This window comes from Aplidium turbinatum, chromosome 5 (assembly GCF_918807975.1).
Source record: "Aplidium turbinatum chromosome 5, kaAplTurb1.1, whole genome shotgun sequence".
Lineage (NCBI taxonomy): Eukaryota > Metazoa > Chordata > Ascidiacea > Aplousobranchia > Polyclinidae > Aplidium > Aplidium turbinatum.
Window position 1 is genome coordinate 1,445,203 of NC_137476.1, and position 16,627 is coordinate 1,461,829.

General features: G+C 38.2%; 1 protein-coding gene across 1 annotated transcript in view; it reads right to left on the bottom strand.

The window, feature by feature from the left end:
• Window positions 1-15,945, bottom strand: part of LOC145770215 (uncharacterized) — a 32,337-nt gene extending 16,392 nt beyond the window's left edge. Inside the window, exons 1-4 of the mRNA XM_082581807.1 lie at window positions 15,836-15,945; window positions 15,339-15,514; window positions 14,691-14,831; window positions 14,138-14,285 (exon numbers count right to left, since the gene is read on the bottom strand). Of these exons, the coding sequence (XP_082437933.1) occupies window positions 14,138-14,285; window positions 14,691-14,831; window positions 15,339-15,514; window positions 15,836-15,923 (553 nt within the window). The 5' untranslated portion in view covers window positions 15,924-15,945. The remainder of the gene's footprint in view (window positions 1-14,137; window positions 14,286-14,690; window positions 14,832-15,338; window positions 15,515-15,835) is intronic.
• Window positions 15,946-16,627: the final 682 nt, after the last annotated feature.

A 16,627-nucleotide genomic window follows, 5' to 3' on the forward strand; every position in this document is an offset into this window, starting at 1 on the left:
AGCCTATAGACTAGGGTTTCCCAAACTATGGGTTACAAACCCAAATGGGGTCGCAAATCATAATCTTAGGCTCGCCAAATAAGCTGAAAGTGGATCTATAGTGAGCAGTTTGCAATTAAAACTTCCAAAGGGGTCACACAAAAAAAATTCTAAAATAGGGCTGCATCATAAAAAGTTTGAAAAGCCTTGGTCTACATGCCTTTACATTTCATTTGCTGATCTCTGAACAACGTTTCAAAATGCTGTCAGTGTATCACATTTCTTGCTATCCTGCCATTTTGATAATCCCAGCCAGCAACGTTGCGTTTGGACATCGGGTCAACGTCGCTGGATGTTGAAACGATGTAAAAATGGCATCTTCTGCTAGCTGAGATGTAAACATGAGCTGGGAACTCCATCTTCGAACTCACTATGTCGCTTGATCATCATAAAATTTTTACGAGTTTGGTCATCAAGGATGGGAGAGGGTTTGAAGACAATATTAATGTTATGTTGGCACTGGCACTTTCTTCCAGAATGATGTTTAACGTCAAGATGTAGGCGCCATAGTCATAGTCGGAGAGGTTTCTGGAAGCGATAAAAACAAAGTTAAATTGATGATAATTTATTATATTGTAAGCCCACAATGACAACATCTTACATTGCATTTCATATATTTCATTGCTGTTTGGTTTGAGGAGTTTGTGTGGTCTATCAGCAGGCAACGTCCCACACAGCTAGTAATGTAGGCTACGTTAAAACAATTAGCTTTAAACCTTGAAAATTTTTGCCAGCTTTTCGCTTTCATAAACGTGCTGGTATGGCTTATTCCCCCTGGTTAGATTACTTTTACATTTGGCATGGCATCGTTAGTAACTAAAAGTAAAATGATTTTGACTACCAGCAATGGGCAAGCAAGTTGCGTTTCGGTTACCATATCGGTGTAACTTCTATGGTAGCCATCATCTTATTAAAGTGTTGAACAAAAGATTAAACCAGATTGAAGAACAAACTGAAAATCTGTTACAATCAATTGTTTGAGCAGACCACATATGTCATGATATGACACCAGAGGGGCCTTGATATGATGCCTGCGATAAGTGCTCTGAGGCATAAATTGTTGCAGCTATGGGTGAGCAATTTGCAAAGGCAAATATTTGCAACCTTCAAAGAACGACTAAGGTCAGAGTGATGACGAAACACTCCACTTACTTTATGGTGAAGGAGAACGCAACTAAAGCGTCTCCACTTTCCCTTTCTTCTTCAGTTGCAATTGAAAGGAAACAGGCGTTTTGCCGAAATGTGCTGAACAAAGAGTTTAAATTTTAACACAGACGACAAGATTTTAACAGTACACGAGGACTTATTGCAGGGTAGTAAGGCTTATATTTTGTAAAAAACAGGTTATTTTGTTCAGATTATCGATTCAATGAAAAAGAGTCCACTAAAACAGCGGTTCTCAACCTGTGGTCCGCGGGCATTTGCCTGATGGTCCACGAGCAAAGTCTGAAATCGTTGTTTTTTAACCCTTTGCATAAAAGTTGTTAATTTTATCAAGGCTCATCCACTAAATTGTCGTCTCTTTGCTTCATTATGTTCGAGTATGGATCTTGATCATGAACAGCTACTGATGCATACTCAAGTTCACTGCTTATCAAGGGGAAAAGTGTTTAACAGACTGTTTGAGTTACGTGATGCTGTGAGAGAGTTTCTTGGACAAAAAATCCAAGCTTGTTGCTTATTTCAACGATAGCTTTTGGTTGCTGTTCTGGCTTATTTGGCTGACATTTTTGAACAACTGAATAAACTTAAATTCATCGCTGCAAAGGAAGCAGACAAAGTTAATTACGTTCAGTGATAAACTGTCTGACTTTAAGAAAAAACTTTATCTTTGGAAGACAAGATTATTGCAAGGTAAATTTGACATATTTGATCAATTGAAGGCTACGACTTTACTGAGAAACCAGAAAATGCTGAAATCAATAAACAACTGTTGACGAATTTTATTTCTGACCATACTCAGTCACTGTAGGATCAATTCAACTTCTACTTTGGTGATTTGAACATTCAAAGTTTTTCATGGGTTTCCAGTCCGTGAACTGACCAGTGACACTACTTTGAATAATATGTTGCTGTTGCATCCATCTGAGAGTGAACTTGATAAAATTTTGGATACAAACTTCACATGAGTATCCACAACTGTCTTAGAAAGCTTTAAAAATAATTTTACCTTTTGCGACATCTTACAGTATCTTTGTGAATGTGGATTTTCTGCACTGGTTACAATAAAAACAAATTATTGTTCTCGTCTTGAAGTCGAAGATGAACTCCGATTGAGTCTTTCAAGTATTACACCTCGTTTGAATATGCTATGTTCAAATGTGCAAGCTCAAGGCTCGCACTAAATGTAGCAATCTTTCTAAAACCAACTAGGCCTACTGTTTATGACTTATCAAGCAATAAGTGACATTTATTCGGTACAAGGGGAGGAGGAAGGGAAGTAGTGGTCCGTGACTGAGAAACAATTTTTTTAAGTGGTCCTTGAATCTCAAAAGGTTGAGAACCTCTGCACTAAAAGAAAGAAGTCTGTTTGACACCCGACAACTCACTATCGACAGGAAACGCGTTCTTGGCTTGTCTTGTCAGTGAAATCACAATGGGATACAACGTTTGAGGTTAAACTTCCATTCGGCTGCAACTGAAACAACAAAATAAAATTATGAAGCATTTTAGCCAATTGGAGGTTGGTTGTTTAGTAAAGTCACCTTCACTGCTATCTTATGAATCTTCCTATTCATTCAAGTTACCTACGTCGGTTCAACTAAATCAGATTATGTCAATTACAGTATTGGAGGCTTTCTACAAAACGTTTTTTATGCTGCATGCAAGTAAAAATTCTAACAAAAACATTGGTCTTTTTTACATTAATGCAATGTCTGAAGAAAATGACCAATTTCAAGAATTGGGATAAGCAAGGTTATAATTAATTAAGCCACTTTAATGTCACAACTTTTGCAAGAGCATGTAAGACATGAATCAATCAGAACATAGGCGTGGCCAGGGGAGGGGGGGCGAAAGGGGCCATGGCCCCCCCCCCCCCCCAAATTTTCCTAGTTTGGATTCCGAAGTTGAGCCCTTTGTTGAAAATGTAATAAAATTTGCAGAAATTTATGACTTTTTCCAAGACATCTGGCTATTAACACCCCCCAGGACTTGTTTTAGACACACAGAAAGGCACCAATCAATTTTGCAAATCGTAAATCGCGCAAACTTTACGCGATTTACGTTTCTTTGAACTAATTTGTGGAAGCAATTCCAGAATGGCTTACTCTCTTGGTTTTCGTGTAGTTTTTGAGTTTTTGTGTAGCTGAGTTTTTGGTGTTCTCTAATTTTAGCTGCAGTTTTTGCCCGTTCGTGTGTAAGAGCTACCTTTAATAAGTTAATAGCTGTTTATCTGCTAATAAACTTCATACAAATATTACCCTAAAACTGTTTCCAGAAAGCGCTATAATCCATTATTTGAGTGCAATTTTTCAAAAAATTTCCGGGGGTGCATGCCCCCGAACCCCCCTACAAAACGCGTGCCTTAGGCACACTTTAACCCCCACCACTTTCATTGCTTCTCTTGCTCAACCCACCAGGATATTCCACTGCACATCAAGTGGCGATGGCTTAAATCAAACACTTTGTTGTTCTCTTCAATTCATCAAATATTTGGCCCCTCCCAAACTTTTTTTTCTGGCTACGCCACTGAGTCAGAACATGGTTTAGTGCCTCTGACAGGAAAATAAACTTGCTAAATTTACCTAAGATACCAAAGAGATGACACTAACAAACTTCCCTGGCCAGCAAATCGTAAAAAATATCAACAGGCTACTAAGTTACACGCTTACAAACTTTCGTTCACTTTCGGCGAATCTGACACTCAATCAATTGCGAAAATAAAAACGGCAACACCGCTATGACGTCACCATGGGTGGGAAGGATACATTCTTTTTCTGTGGTGAGTTGGTAAGATATGGTACGACTGCTTCAAAACGTCAATGTGTGGAGCTCTATTGGTTTAAAGCATGTGCAAAATGAGAATTACCGAAATGAAAAAGTCAACTTATTATTACTATCAAGGTTTAGATCAAATAGATTGAGTTTATTTTTATCAAACAGCATCTCAATTCAATTGAAACTGCATAGTTTTTCTTAAATCTTGTAGGGCTACAATTTGGATAATTTTTTTATTTGTCCTAATCTGGCTATAGCCATTTGCAGTGTAACAGCAGTATCTCACAGACAGTACCCTTAATTTGTGGTTGAGGTAATGCCTGGAAATTGCTGTTTATGTGACAGAGTCAGTGACAAAGACGTGTGCTATCTTTTCATGCTTTCAAACAAAACAAGGTGCTGAGATGAAAGTAGTCAAAGTTTTCTTCAAGTGTTCGAAAGTGGGATGGACCATACAAAACTAGTTGTAATGTATATGTTCTCTTCACTGAAGATAATTTTGTTAACACCACCAACCCGATTTGGATATTCTCAAATCTCAGCAATGAGTGGCGTGCTGGGAACTGTAGGTGGTGCGTTTGCCACAAGTGCGAGTCTATGACCCAGCCCAATGAATGTGTATGTTGCCATGAAGTGCCACAGACGAAACAACTTTTGAAGAAAGACGCATCTAGCTGTGTTACGGTACTAATTTGACCGATTTTGAGGCACACTTACATCCTGCAGTTCTGACGACTTTTTCTATGAGGAGCAGGAAGAAATAGAGAAAAAGCAATAAACCGAAAGGAGAAAACGGAGACCTATAAAAAGAGTAAGGAAGGATGCTACATTAGGCTAAAAATACCCTTAACGCTAAAGAATGCACACTAAACGAAGTGATTTTATTTCCTTGCAGGCAGTATCGGTAATTAGTCGCTTACAGGCATGTAGGCTATTGGAGTGGATACTACAAGGTGATGCTCTCGAAGCAACAATCGGATTGTGCTGCCGTCATGCACTGTTTGGCGAATCCGAAACAATTTTAAAGTCCAGATGGCCGTTACACCGGACTTCAATGGCCAACTGAAGGCACATTATGAGAGAGAGAGAGAACTTTTATTTATTTATGAATAGTGATGAATTAAATATGAATGATGATTCGTACGTGTTCTTCATTTTTCACTTCAAGTAGGCCAGGCCCGTAATTATACATTTTAGCTTGGGGGAGCTCAAAAGCTGTTGCGAAGTAAAAGGCTATGCACATAACATTTGTAGTTGCAATTAGTCTAATTTGCGGTTTTTCGGGCAAAGGCATGGCATATGTTATGAAGTCACAAGGTGCTAGATAGCAGTAATTTCGAATGATTGGGATAATTCCAACCAAAATGATTGCAGAATAGAATAGATGCAATCAGTGGCGTAGCCAGGAATTTGTAAAGGGGGGGTTTTGACGGCCCAGCGGCGGGGGGTCTGGGGGGCCTCCCCCAGAAAAATTTTGAAAAATTGTTTTGAATTTGGTGCATTCTGAGAGCATTTTCAACAAAAATGTGGGTATGAATATTCCTGTAAAATTGTGCTGTCCGGTGGCATAGCAAAAGAATAAGATCATGTTTTCTTCGGCATTTTTCGGAAATAAAGCTAAGTCTCTATGTTTTCTTGTTGCTAAATCCTGGCTGAGATGTTTGAATGTTTGGTATTGACAAAACTCGCTCTTTTAATGCAGTTTTGCTTAAAATTGGGCCATTTCTTTTTAGACTGAAAGCATCACACGTGCCAAAAGGGGGGGGGGGGGTTGTAATCCCAACCCCCCCCCCTGGCTACCCCACTGGATGCAATATTTTTAACACACAACTTTGTCAGGAATGACCCTCGTGACTTTGTCTGGTACAGGTCTCCACCAAACCAATTTATCCCCTTTGGGGTGTAATATTCTGCAGTAAACGCCAAAAAACACTAACAGCTATCCAAGCTGATACCAATGTTGATTTATTTGTTTTTAAGAGGTATTCATGGACAATATTTCCAAAACCAGCATCTTACTCCATTGTAATTGCTTTTACCTGAGATGCCTTGCCAAAAAACTCACCCAAATTTAAAAATCATTATCGTGCGATCTGTCTGGAATAACCCTATAACTATTACGCCACCAGTAGCCTACATAACAACTACAAAATTACAAGCAAGATAATTGTACAAAGTGACATATGAGAATCAAAAAAAATTAAATATAGAAAGTCTTGGGTCTGGGATTACCGTAGGCTACTCATTTGGAATTGGAAAACCAAATGTAGCTTGCCTGGCAGAGTTTTTACTTTGAGCTTGGGGGGGCATTGCCCCCCCAAGCCCCCCCGGCAGTTACGGGCCTGAAGTAGGCTATATTTTAGGTTGTGTAGGAACGTATCCAGTACAGTTTTAGTAAACTGCAAAAAACAATAAATCTTTGAAAAAAGCAACCGCTTGTACCAACTCCGACCAAACTGTGATCCACCAATTACATCTAAAAAGCATTTGTTTCATCCGTCGCTAACGACGCCCACCCAGTATGACGTAACACCACCAAAGTCGTCCCAGAGCAGTGAAATATGGAGTTTCGCCTGTGGTGGCGCTGCGGAACTGTCGTTTTGTATAAATTTCTCCCTAATTAGTCGAGCTTCGAGGTTAAAATTAAAACGTTCGCTAAGCATAGAAAAGTTACTATACTTGGGACCAACCTGTCAGGGGCACTTTAAGTGGCTATCGTCCGATTGTGACCCTTCTAGCACTCAGCCAGAGAGTTGATCAGTGCTTTGAACGTTGTTTGGTAATTGCAGAAGAAAAAAGAGTTATGACAGGGGCAAGAATCGAACCCACGTCTTCTAAATGTATTCCCTAGCCCTAACCTTGCAAGACACGCTGGCTACAGCGCAACGCTCAATAAATTTACTTTCTATAAGAACTGTTTGGTTTTTTTTTCTGTTCTACCTGTAACTTCCGTTTATGTAATAACGTCACAAACAACGCAGCTTCTGATTGGTTCGTGCTGTACAAGCACTTCCAAAAATTGTTTTGTTAAAAAAATGAGGTTTGAAATTTGAATAAGGCGTGGAGTGGCTATAGCCTGCACAGTGCACAACATCACTTATAGGTTCAAGCGGCGTTTGTGATATAATTGCTTCTGCCATTGAACAGCACCATTTCTGCTGAATCATTATTATGGATCATAATGTTCTTTATAAGTAGTTTCAGGCAACAAGCCAGTGTGACAGACGAGATATGACTAAAATGCAAACTGCTTTTAAGCATAAAACATGACAAACTGATTGAATATTATTTTTTGAACGTTTACCTTCTTCAGTGAGAAAAAGAACAGATTGGGATCGATCTCCCCTTTACCAAGGTTGCCAGTGCACGAGAAGATGGCGTTTTTACCACGGTTTCTTTGAATGACAGTATTCGTGCAAGTGAGGGCGGGGTTTATCGCTGTGCGATGATCTGTGACGAAACAACCAATCAAATACTTTCATTGATCTCAATTTTGTTACTTAGCGAGTAACACTTTTTGAGTGACTGACAGCTGCGTGTATGTGCACTTTACAACACTGTACACAATACAACAGTATCGTATCATCGTATCTTAACCTTCTATATCTTATGTTGCAACTGTAGACTTCTGAAAATGTGGTGGCACACCGAAAGGTGGGCGCGGAAATTTTTTATGTGTACCGGTATTTCTCTTGAATTTCTTGCATTTGTTTTACATAGGCCTCATAATTGCATTATTTTTAATTTCCATGCGGCGCACCTTCCATGGTGCATCCGCTTAAGAAACGCCGCAGTAGAGTAACATATCCAGATTCAACTTTGTGATCTTCAGCAACAAAGTTTTGCTTTTACAAATGTAACAAAGTAACTGTAAAACATACGAATCACGCAGATTGGTTTCGTCACAATGTAGCGCGTCATTCCTTTATACGTCACAGAGCAGGTGTAAAAGCCGGCATGATCAAATGTGAGGGATGGAATGATGAGCTGAAACAAAGCAAATGATTACTAGACACTAGTAAGCATTTGTACTTGACGTTGAGGATAATCGTTTGTCTTTAGTGCCAGAGCGACTCTTTCAAAAACAATCCAAACAGTTTCTAACATTTGTAGAATACAGAATATAGGTGCCACATCACTATATGAAATTAAATGAGTCAGTTCACCAGATATTTAGTCCACTAACATGGCCGCCATGACCTTCTGGTGGAAACCCACAAAGCGTTTCGCATGATTATCATCCGAGTCACCTTGTGGTAGTTTAGCGTAGTTAACGCAAGAAGAGCGTATCATGATATTAAGACACATCGCTTACCTGGTTCTTATCGTTTTTCGACACATCTTTAGGAAGGTCCGAGCAATTTCTTTCCCATCTGTACAGTCCTTTCTGGCTTTGTAAAATTCTTGGATAAGTGTTCATATTCTCTGGCAGATAAAATAAAAATGAAGTAACTTAACTTTTTTTCTCTGTTAGTAACTTTATACTTCATTCAGATGAAGTTTCGTGAGAGAATTTGCTTTTCGTACCATGGACACTCGGACAGGCAAGACAAAACAATACAACGAAGTTAAGCGTAATAATACGTAACACTAGCCGAAGATATTTCAACTGTTTTTAGATAATTTGAGGTCGTTGATTTTGAGAATGCAGTCAGTTTTAGTCTATTAGATCTAGTTTTATAGTTACGGTGATTCCACTGCATTAGTGCACTAATGCATATAATTGCTCATGTAAAATCTATTTTCGAGTCAAATATATTGTTAAAAGACACAAATCAATTTCAGCAAGCCAACAAAAAACTTGAAAACGTACACACAAACATAGGATTAATAGGTATGGTAGCTTCTTATTCTTCACCTTGCTTAAAGTGCCACTGACAGGAAAATAAATTTGCTAAATTTACCTAAGATACCAAAGAGATGACACTAACAAACTTCCCTGACCAGAAAATCGTAAAAAATATCAACAGGCTACTAAGTCACACGCTTGCAAACTTTCATTCACTTTCGGCGAATCTGGCACTCATTTAATTGTGAAAATAAAAACGGCAACACCGCTGTGACGTCACCATGGGTGGAAAGGATGCTTTCTTTCTCTGTGGTGAGTTGGTAAGGTATGGTACGACTATAACAAAACGTCAATGTGTGGAGCTCTATTGGTCTAAAGCAGTGGTTCTTAACTTTTTAACAGTGGGGGACCGGCAAAATTTTTAAAAAATGTTCGCGGACCGGCAACCAAAGATCGTAGTGAATAGAATGAATATTTGTAACGTTTTGTTAACCAAAGTTGTCGTTGCGCACCATAATGCAAGGTTTTAGCATATGATTTGTATTCAGGACGAAAATTAGAATAAAACGGCAATCAAATCAACTCAAACAGAAAAATGTCAATCCATTTCCATACAAAATCAATGTCAGTGGGAAATTTGCTACTGTTACGCTGCCAGTAGCCTATGTGAGGAAAACGAGATATCAAAGAAGTTTCTAAAACACGTAGCTCTGTTTCGGCATCCAGGAGATTTCTTTGCTTTGTAAAAGCCAGACATGAAAAAGAACTGTCGTTTCTAAATGGCTGGTTGAAACAATTACCATCAAATCGATTGTTTTGAAAGTTAAGCACGAATTCGTTTGCAAGAGATAACCAGAAGAGTGACGATGATGTTTTTCGAATCTGGACTGAAAAGTAGAATCATAACATATTGTAATTCAATCAGACTTGCTTTTTCATGAAGATTAAGGTCACATGTGTTGACATCATGTTTATCCAAAAGTTTCCATGTCGAGGATCTTCATGTTACGTGAAATGAATCGTTAAAATTGTTAGCCAACTCTTTCAATTGTTGACTTACAACGCTCAGCACCTCTTTTTAATTTTTTCACCACTCCATTTCACCAGCATTTTCCACAGCAAATCGGCTTGTCTTTATCCCGGAACTTCAAACTTATCTAATTCCAAATTTTCGTCTCCAACGACTTTGAAATTTTTCAAAATCAAGGACAAAATTCCCCATTTGTTTATGCATTTCTGTGCTTCAAAAATTTTTGAAAACTATTATGCAATTTGTCACAAAAACATTATCAACGGCACAGAATTAGGTCATCAAAAAGTTCACCTTTATTATCAAACAATTTTACGTGGAGATATGTCAGTTTTACAGCTGTGCATGTTTCACAGTGCGATCACAATTTTACAATATGCTAATGACTCCACATTAAAATAAGCTTTGCAGAAAGTAAGATCTTTTGCGGACCGGCAAAAAAATTACACGGACCGGCGGTTAAGAACCACTGGTCTAAAGCATGTGCAAAATGAGAATTACCGAAATGAAAATGTCAACTTATTATTACTATCAGGTTTAGATCAAATAGATTGAGTTTATTTTTATCAAACAGCATCTTAATTTAATTGAAATTGCAGTTTTTCTAAACTCTTGTAGAGCTACAATTTTGATAATTTTTTATTTGTCCTAATCTGTCTATAGCCATTTGCAGTGTAACAGCAGTATCTCACAAACAGTATCCTTAATTTATGGTTGAGGTAATGCCTGCAAATTGCTGTTTATGTGTCAGTGACAAAGACCGTGTGCTATCTTTTCATGCTTTCAAACAAAATAAAGTGCTGAGAAGATGATAGTCAAAGTTTTCTTCAAGTGTTCGAAAGTGGATGGACCAAACAAAAATAGTCGTATACAGTATGTTCTCTTCACTTCACTAGAGATGATTTTGTTAACACGACCAACCCGATTTGGATCTTCCCAGCAATGAGTGGCGTGCTGGGAGCTCTAGGCGGTGCGTTTGCCACAAGTGCGAGTCTGTGTCCCAGCCGAATGAATGTGTATGTTGCCATGAAGTGCCACAGACGAAAGAAATTTTGAAGAAAGACGCATCTAGCTGTGTTACCAATTTGACCGATTTTGAGGCACACTTACACCCTGCAGTTCCGAGGACTTTTTCTATGAGGAGCAGAAAGTACTGGAGAAAAAGCAATAAACCGAAAGGAAAAAACGGAGACCTATCAAAAGAGTAAGGATGTTACATTAGGCTAAAAATACCCTAAACGCTAAAGAATGCACAGTAAAAGAAGTGATTTTATTTCCTTGCAGGCAGTATCGGTAATTAGTCGCTTACAGGCATGTATTGGAGTGGATACTACAAGGTGGTGCTCTCGGAAGCAACAATCGGATTGTCCTGCCGTCATGCACTGTTTGGCGAATCCGAAACAATTTCAAGTCCAGATGGCCGTTACACCGGATTTCAATGGCCAACTGAAAGCACATTATGAGAGAGAGAGAACTTTTATTTGTTTATGAATAGTGATGAATGACGATTTCTTCATTTTTCACTTCAAGTATATTTTAAGTTTTGTAGGAACGCATCCAGTACAGTTTTAGTAAACTGCAAAACACAATAAATCTTTGAAAAAAGCAACCGCTTGTACCAACTCCGACCAAACTGTGATCCACTAATTACATCTAGAAAGCATTTGTTTCATCCTTCGCTATCGACGCCCACCCAGTATGACGTAACACCACCAAAGTCGTCCCAGAGCAGTGAAATATGGAGTTTCGCCTGTGGTGGCGCTGCGGAGCAGTCGTTTTGTATACATTACGCCCTAACCAGTCGAGCTTCGAGGTTAAGATTAAAACGTTCGCTAAGCATAATTCTGCGCTAGGAAATGCTTAGAAAAGTTACTATACTTGGGTCCAACCTGTCAGGGGCACTTTAAGTGTCTCCCATAAACTTGCGCTTAAGAGATCTACGAGAGTGAACTGCAAAAGCAGCATCGCGTTTAATAGACCAGCATTATTCAGCATGGTAGCATCCCATCTCCCTTGATATTTGACTTCCATCTCACTTATGTCTTGATGAAATCGCTTCCCTTGCTCGTCACCCAAATCGCCAAGATTCGCAGGAAGGCAGTCTAGATGATTGTGCAGAAAATGAAGTTTGATGCTTATGTTAACATCAATATCCTAGAGTGTTCTGAGTAAGTTAGACACGAGCTCTTTGCAATTGGATGCCTTTTTATTTGCCAAAAAAATCTTAACCACTTTCACAAAAGCATCCCAGGTACACAGTTCTTTTTCATTCATAGAAGATGGGAAGTTTGGATCATTGATTAATTTTCTGATTTGAGGCCCATCAAATATGCCGGCTTTTAACTTTTCAATTGTTAATCCTGGAAATTTTGTGCAAATATATCTGAAACAATTTCCATCTTTATCTAGTGCGTATCCACCTTGCATTCCAAGCAAAAAATCAATCATTTTCAAATCAACACAAAAGTCCAATTGTGCTTACAATCATGATTTTTTTTTCCAAAACAAATTTGGTTTCGTTATACTTTTCTTTGAGAGTTGTTGAATGTTCAAGTGGTACAGATCCATAACCATTTCTATTATGCAGTAAAACACATTTTAAACTTCGTTTACAGCTGTCAATAAAAAGTCGCCAATCTTGAGGATTGTATTCTGCTACTACCCCAAACTTTTTAAGAACACCTTCCACATCGGTGCAGTATACAATCGTTTTCCCGAGAAAAATAGGGCAAAAATTCGACATGGCGTTTCCGATAGAAAGTGGTTACAGAACCTGGTTCAAAAATATTTTCTTCTTTGAGTCTTGAAGCCAGTAACTCAAAAGATTTCTTTGATAAATTTAAATCTCTCGCCAAATCATTGAGTTTTCCCTGAGAAAAAAGTTGACAAGGTAAAATAGCAGGAGGAAATTCGATTTCAGCAAGGGTGAAATCACTGTCAGTGGAAGCTTGCTCGTCTTCGCTGTCAGGAAGTAAATCCAATAGTGGCAACCCTTCAAAATCAGGAACAGGAAGTTTTTCACTGTGTAGCACTGGCCTGATTGCTGAAGCTAGGCTTGGATATTGCAAGGAAGTCCTATTTTTGCCTTTTTTGTTTACTGCTCAAAAATAGTAGTCGCTTTTATGATCTTTTGGTTCACTCCACACCATTGGAATAGCAAACCTTAATCCTTTTCTTCGTTTGTGCGTCCATTGACATAAATGTTCTTTGCAAGTTTTGCAAACATTGTGGAGAGCCCAAGACTTATCATGATCCCACAACTTCACTTTAAAGTAGGGCAATTGTAAAATTGTCAAAATCACTGTAACTTAAAAAGTTGACCTGATGGAAAAAAACTGATTGCATTTTCGGAATCAGCGCCCTAAAGTTAGTCTAAATCAGTTCAAAAACTGCCAGCACCAACAATTGTGTCGGCCAGTGTAACATATATTACACACATTTACAAATAGTTTTAAGAGTCGTACGTTTTCGGCTTAACTTAAGCCCTCATCAGGAATATGAAAATACTTATAAGATGTTGTCCTTTTATTTTGAAATGGATTTGTAAATTTGAAACTATTGAGTCACCATCTAATGTAAGTCATCGCACGAGTCTCCCACAAGTCAGTAGCTCCAAACTGAGTTAGCAACATTTGAGCCAGTGGGTCAAGTTGATGAACTGAGCAAATAACAACTGGGCAAGCCGAAACTTGACATATGTCACAAGTCAGCAAACTCAGTTTATCAAGCAATGACCAAGCAAGCCGACGTGAGCACGTAAATCTCATTTTCTGACTTGGCAGTATAGCTGAAATGCACTTTCTGAGTTGTCGCATACCAAGTGGTTGAACTACGTCATCGCACAAAGCTTGGTATTGTGATAAATCAGAAACACCTCGAAAGACAAACTTTTCAAATCATTCTGGGTCCATTCTCGCACAAGCAGTAACTCGTATCGCTGTGCAACTAAAATCTTGAAGATTTTAAAGTAATTTCATCCTAAATATTTTCAGGAAAACGTCAGCCACATACAGTACAACTTTTTTTTTGTCGTTATTACATCTTGTCTACATTATATCCTTTTACCTTACTCAAACTTTTTACTTTTCAAACTTTTCAAACTTACTCGAACTCTTGGCATTTTCATTTGAAAATAAAATAAAAATACCAGTTTTGAAATTGTTGTACATGACGCCAGAAAGTTTGGCAGTACGACAAAAATTAAAAAAAAAAATTGTTCGTAGCATTCGCGTAGAATGGAAGGTAGAAAATAAATTGACCAATTCATAACTACTCCGTTTGAAGCCAAGTCAAGGGTTACTTTGCACTGGAAAGAATGTTATTGCTTATGTGCTGCTCACCACTGCAGTCGTAGATCTTAACGCCTCGCGTGATGTCATGACGTGTAGGCCCAGATTGAAGTTGTATGACCTCCTGGCAAGTAAGTTGCTCGAAAGGGATGATATGGAGTTGGACTTCAGAGAAAAGGCATTTGCTCAAATGAGGAACCTTTCACGTACAAATAATATGGTCAAAGTTTTCTTCTGGTATAAAATTTTTCAAACTGTCACCACACAATGTGCAATTGTTACGATGTCTTTAATTTAAAAGCCTGACGAGTTGCATGACGAGTTCATGCCAATATGATCAAACCGTATGTATGATATAAACCGTACAAAATCGAAAACCTAGACAGCAAACCAGCCGTTTTTACATTGATTCAACGTCTGTAGGCATTAAATCAGTGTAAAAAACGGCTGATTTACTGTCTGGGGAGGCATCTGCAGTTAATTGATATGCATTATGTTAACAATACTTAAAGGGTGTGGATGTATTTTTACAAAACATTACAAGCCTGTTTTTATTTTACTGTAATAGGCTGCTTTTAACCTTCTTCAAATGAAGTTTGTTCACCTGCATAGTCATCGTGAACTTTAGTGAGGAATTGTATTCTAAATCGTCCAAGTGCAGACCAACTCCATTCTCGTATTCTAAAGATTCATATGTCACAGAAGCGTTGAAAAGCAAAGTGCCATTCTCACTCCATATGTGACACTGAAATAGAAATCATCGATTGTTACGCTTCTACAGTTTACTTCTCATCATAACCGCTAACAAAGTCTCACTAGTTTTTAGAGCAGGGATGCAGGTCAGATTCGGCCCATTTCTATAGTTGATACTTTTCCCCAGACCATTACAAAGACCAGTGCACTCAACTAACCAAACAAAGCAGGGGCAGTTATATCTAATAGATAGGCAGTGAGAGTGCAATTATGGTTTTACAGGACCACTGGTCAAATTTTAAACTTATTTTTGCTCATGATCTGAAAATTTGTCCAGCGCTGCGTGAGATGATTCCATGTGCAATGCAACAAAGAAAAAAAGGAAACATTAACTTATGTTTCCAATGTATACAAAACAAGTTACTATGTATAGTTTATAATGTCATCACATAAAGACGTTCATATTGCATATATCCTTTTACAATGCTGCCTTTGTCTGAGCAAACATTTTGTTGAATCGTTTTGCCCCTGACCCATAAAGGCCTTCCCAAAAACTCACCAACAGCTCATGATCTGAGTCCCATTCATATACTTCATTAAACTGGTAATAGAGATCGTTCAATCGAGACTCTTCCTGATCCAAAAACCAGTTGCAGTTGATCTGAAACGGCCATCCAGCATACGTTGTGACGTAATTGGAGGGGAATGTGACGTTCTCGCAGTTAGTTATTTGATCTGTTGCAAAACAAATAAAGTTTTTATTGAAATTGACAAAGTATGACCTGAGTTATATTTGGCTGCAATTTTTACTGAAACATTAAATTGGAAATGTTTAACAATCACTTGAGGAATCAAAGTAGCTAAAGAAACAGTTATCAAGTGAATTGTTTAATCATGCAATGTTTAAGGGTGTGACCGTGTGATGTCAATTCGAGCCATGAAAACTTAAAACGCCACAACTCAAACATCACATTGAAAACAGCCATACTTTGTCTTGTGGTATTGAAATTGCTGAGTTTGAATAGCAGTACCATGCTGTAACGTACAACAACTTACTATCAACCACAGAGAGTTGAGATGATCCGTGTTGAGCTAACAGCAACATCGCAACTACTCCACTTAACAGAGTCTTGCTTGCAAACATCACTTGTTTTATTAACTTACAGCAAAAGGAAAAGTAGGTAAAGCTGAAAAATAAGCAGAACATGTGTAAAGTAATCTTCAATGACGTTAGTCTTCTAAAATCTCATCATGTTATTGGAATTCTTAAATGGTTCTTAGTACCGTCTGGTTGCAGGTTTTAGTGAGCTAGAAATGCCTTTACTGGTAAAGAGTTACAGATCTCAATAGTTATGACTGGTAAGAAGAAAACTGCATAAAGTGTTGTCCATTTCTATGTTTTGTAATTTAATAAATTATTTGCAAACAAGGAAGAACATGTATTACCATGGCCACCTGCAGATGCGGCCTGATTTGTCACATTTTGCAGATTTTTATTTTTCAACATCTGAGGATGTTTAAACCTATTGTGTCATCTGGGGAGAACAGTAAAGAAAGCGTAAAAATATAATCTTTAGAAAAATTTATTTAAACATTCGCTCAAAGTTAGCAAAATTTGAAAATTTCTCCGAAATGTGACAAATCAGGCCGTATCTTTAGTTAGCCATGGTATTACCAAAGTACACAACTAGTCATGCTACTGCTAAAAGGCCACTGTAATGAAGGATGCCTACGCCAAAAAGTTCCTGTACAGTAAGATGAATAGCAGAGAGTACGTTGGATGCATTTCAACCTAACTGGATAGCATAAGTCACTGGCTGTGACATTTATTTGAGAGGAAGGGGATTT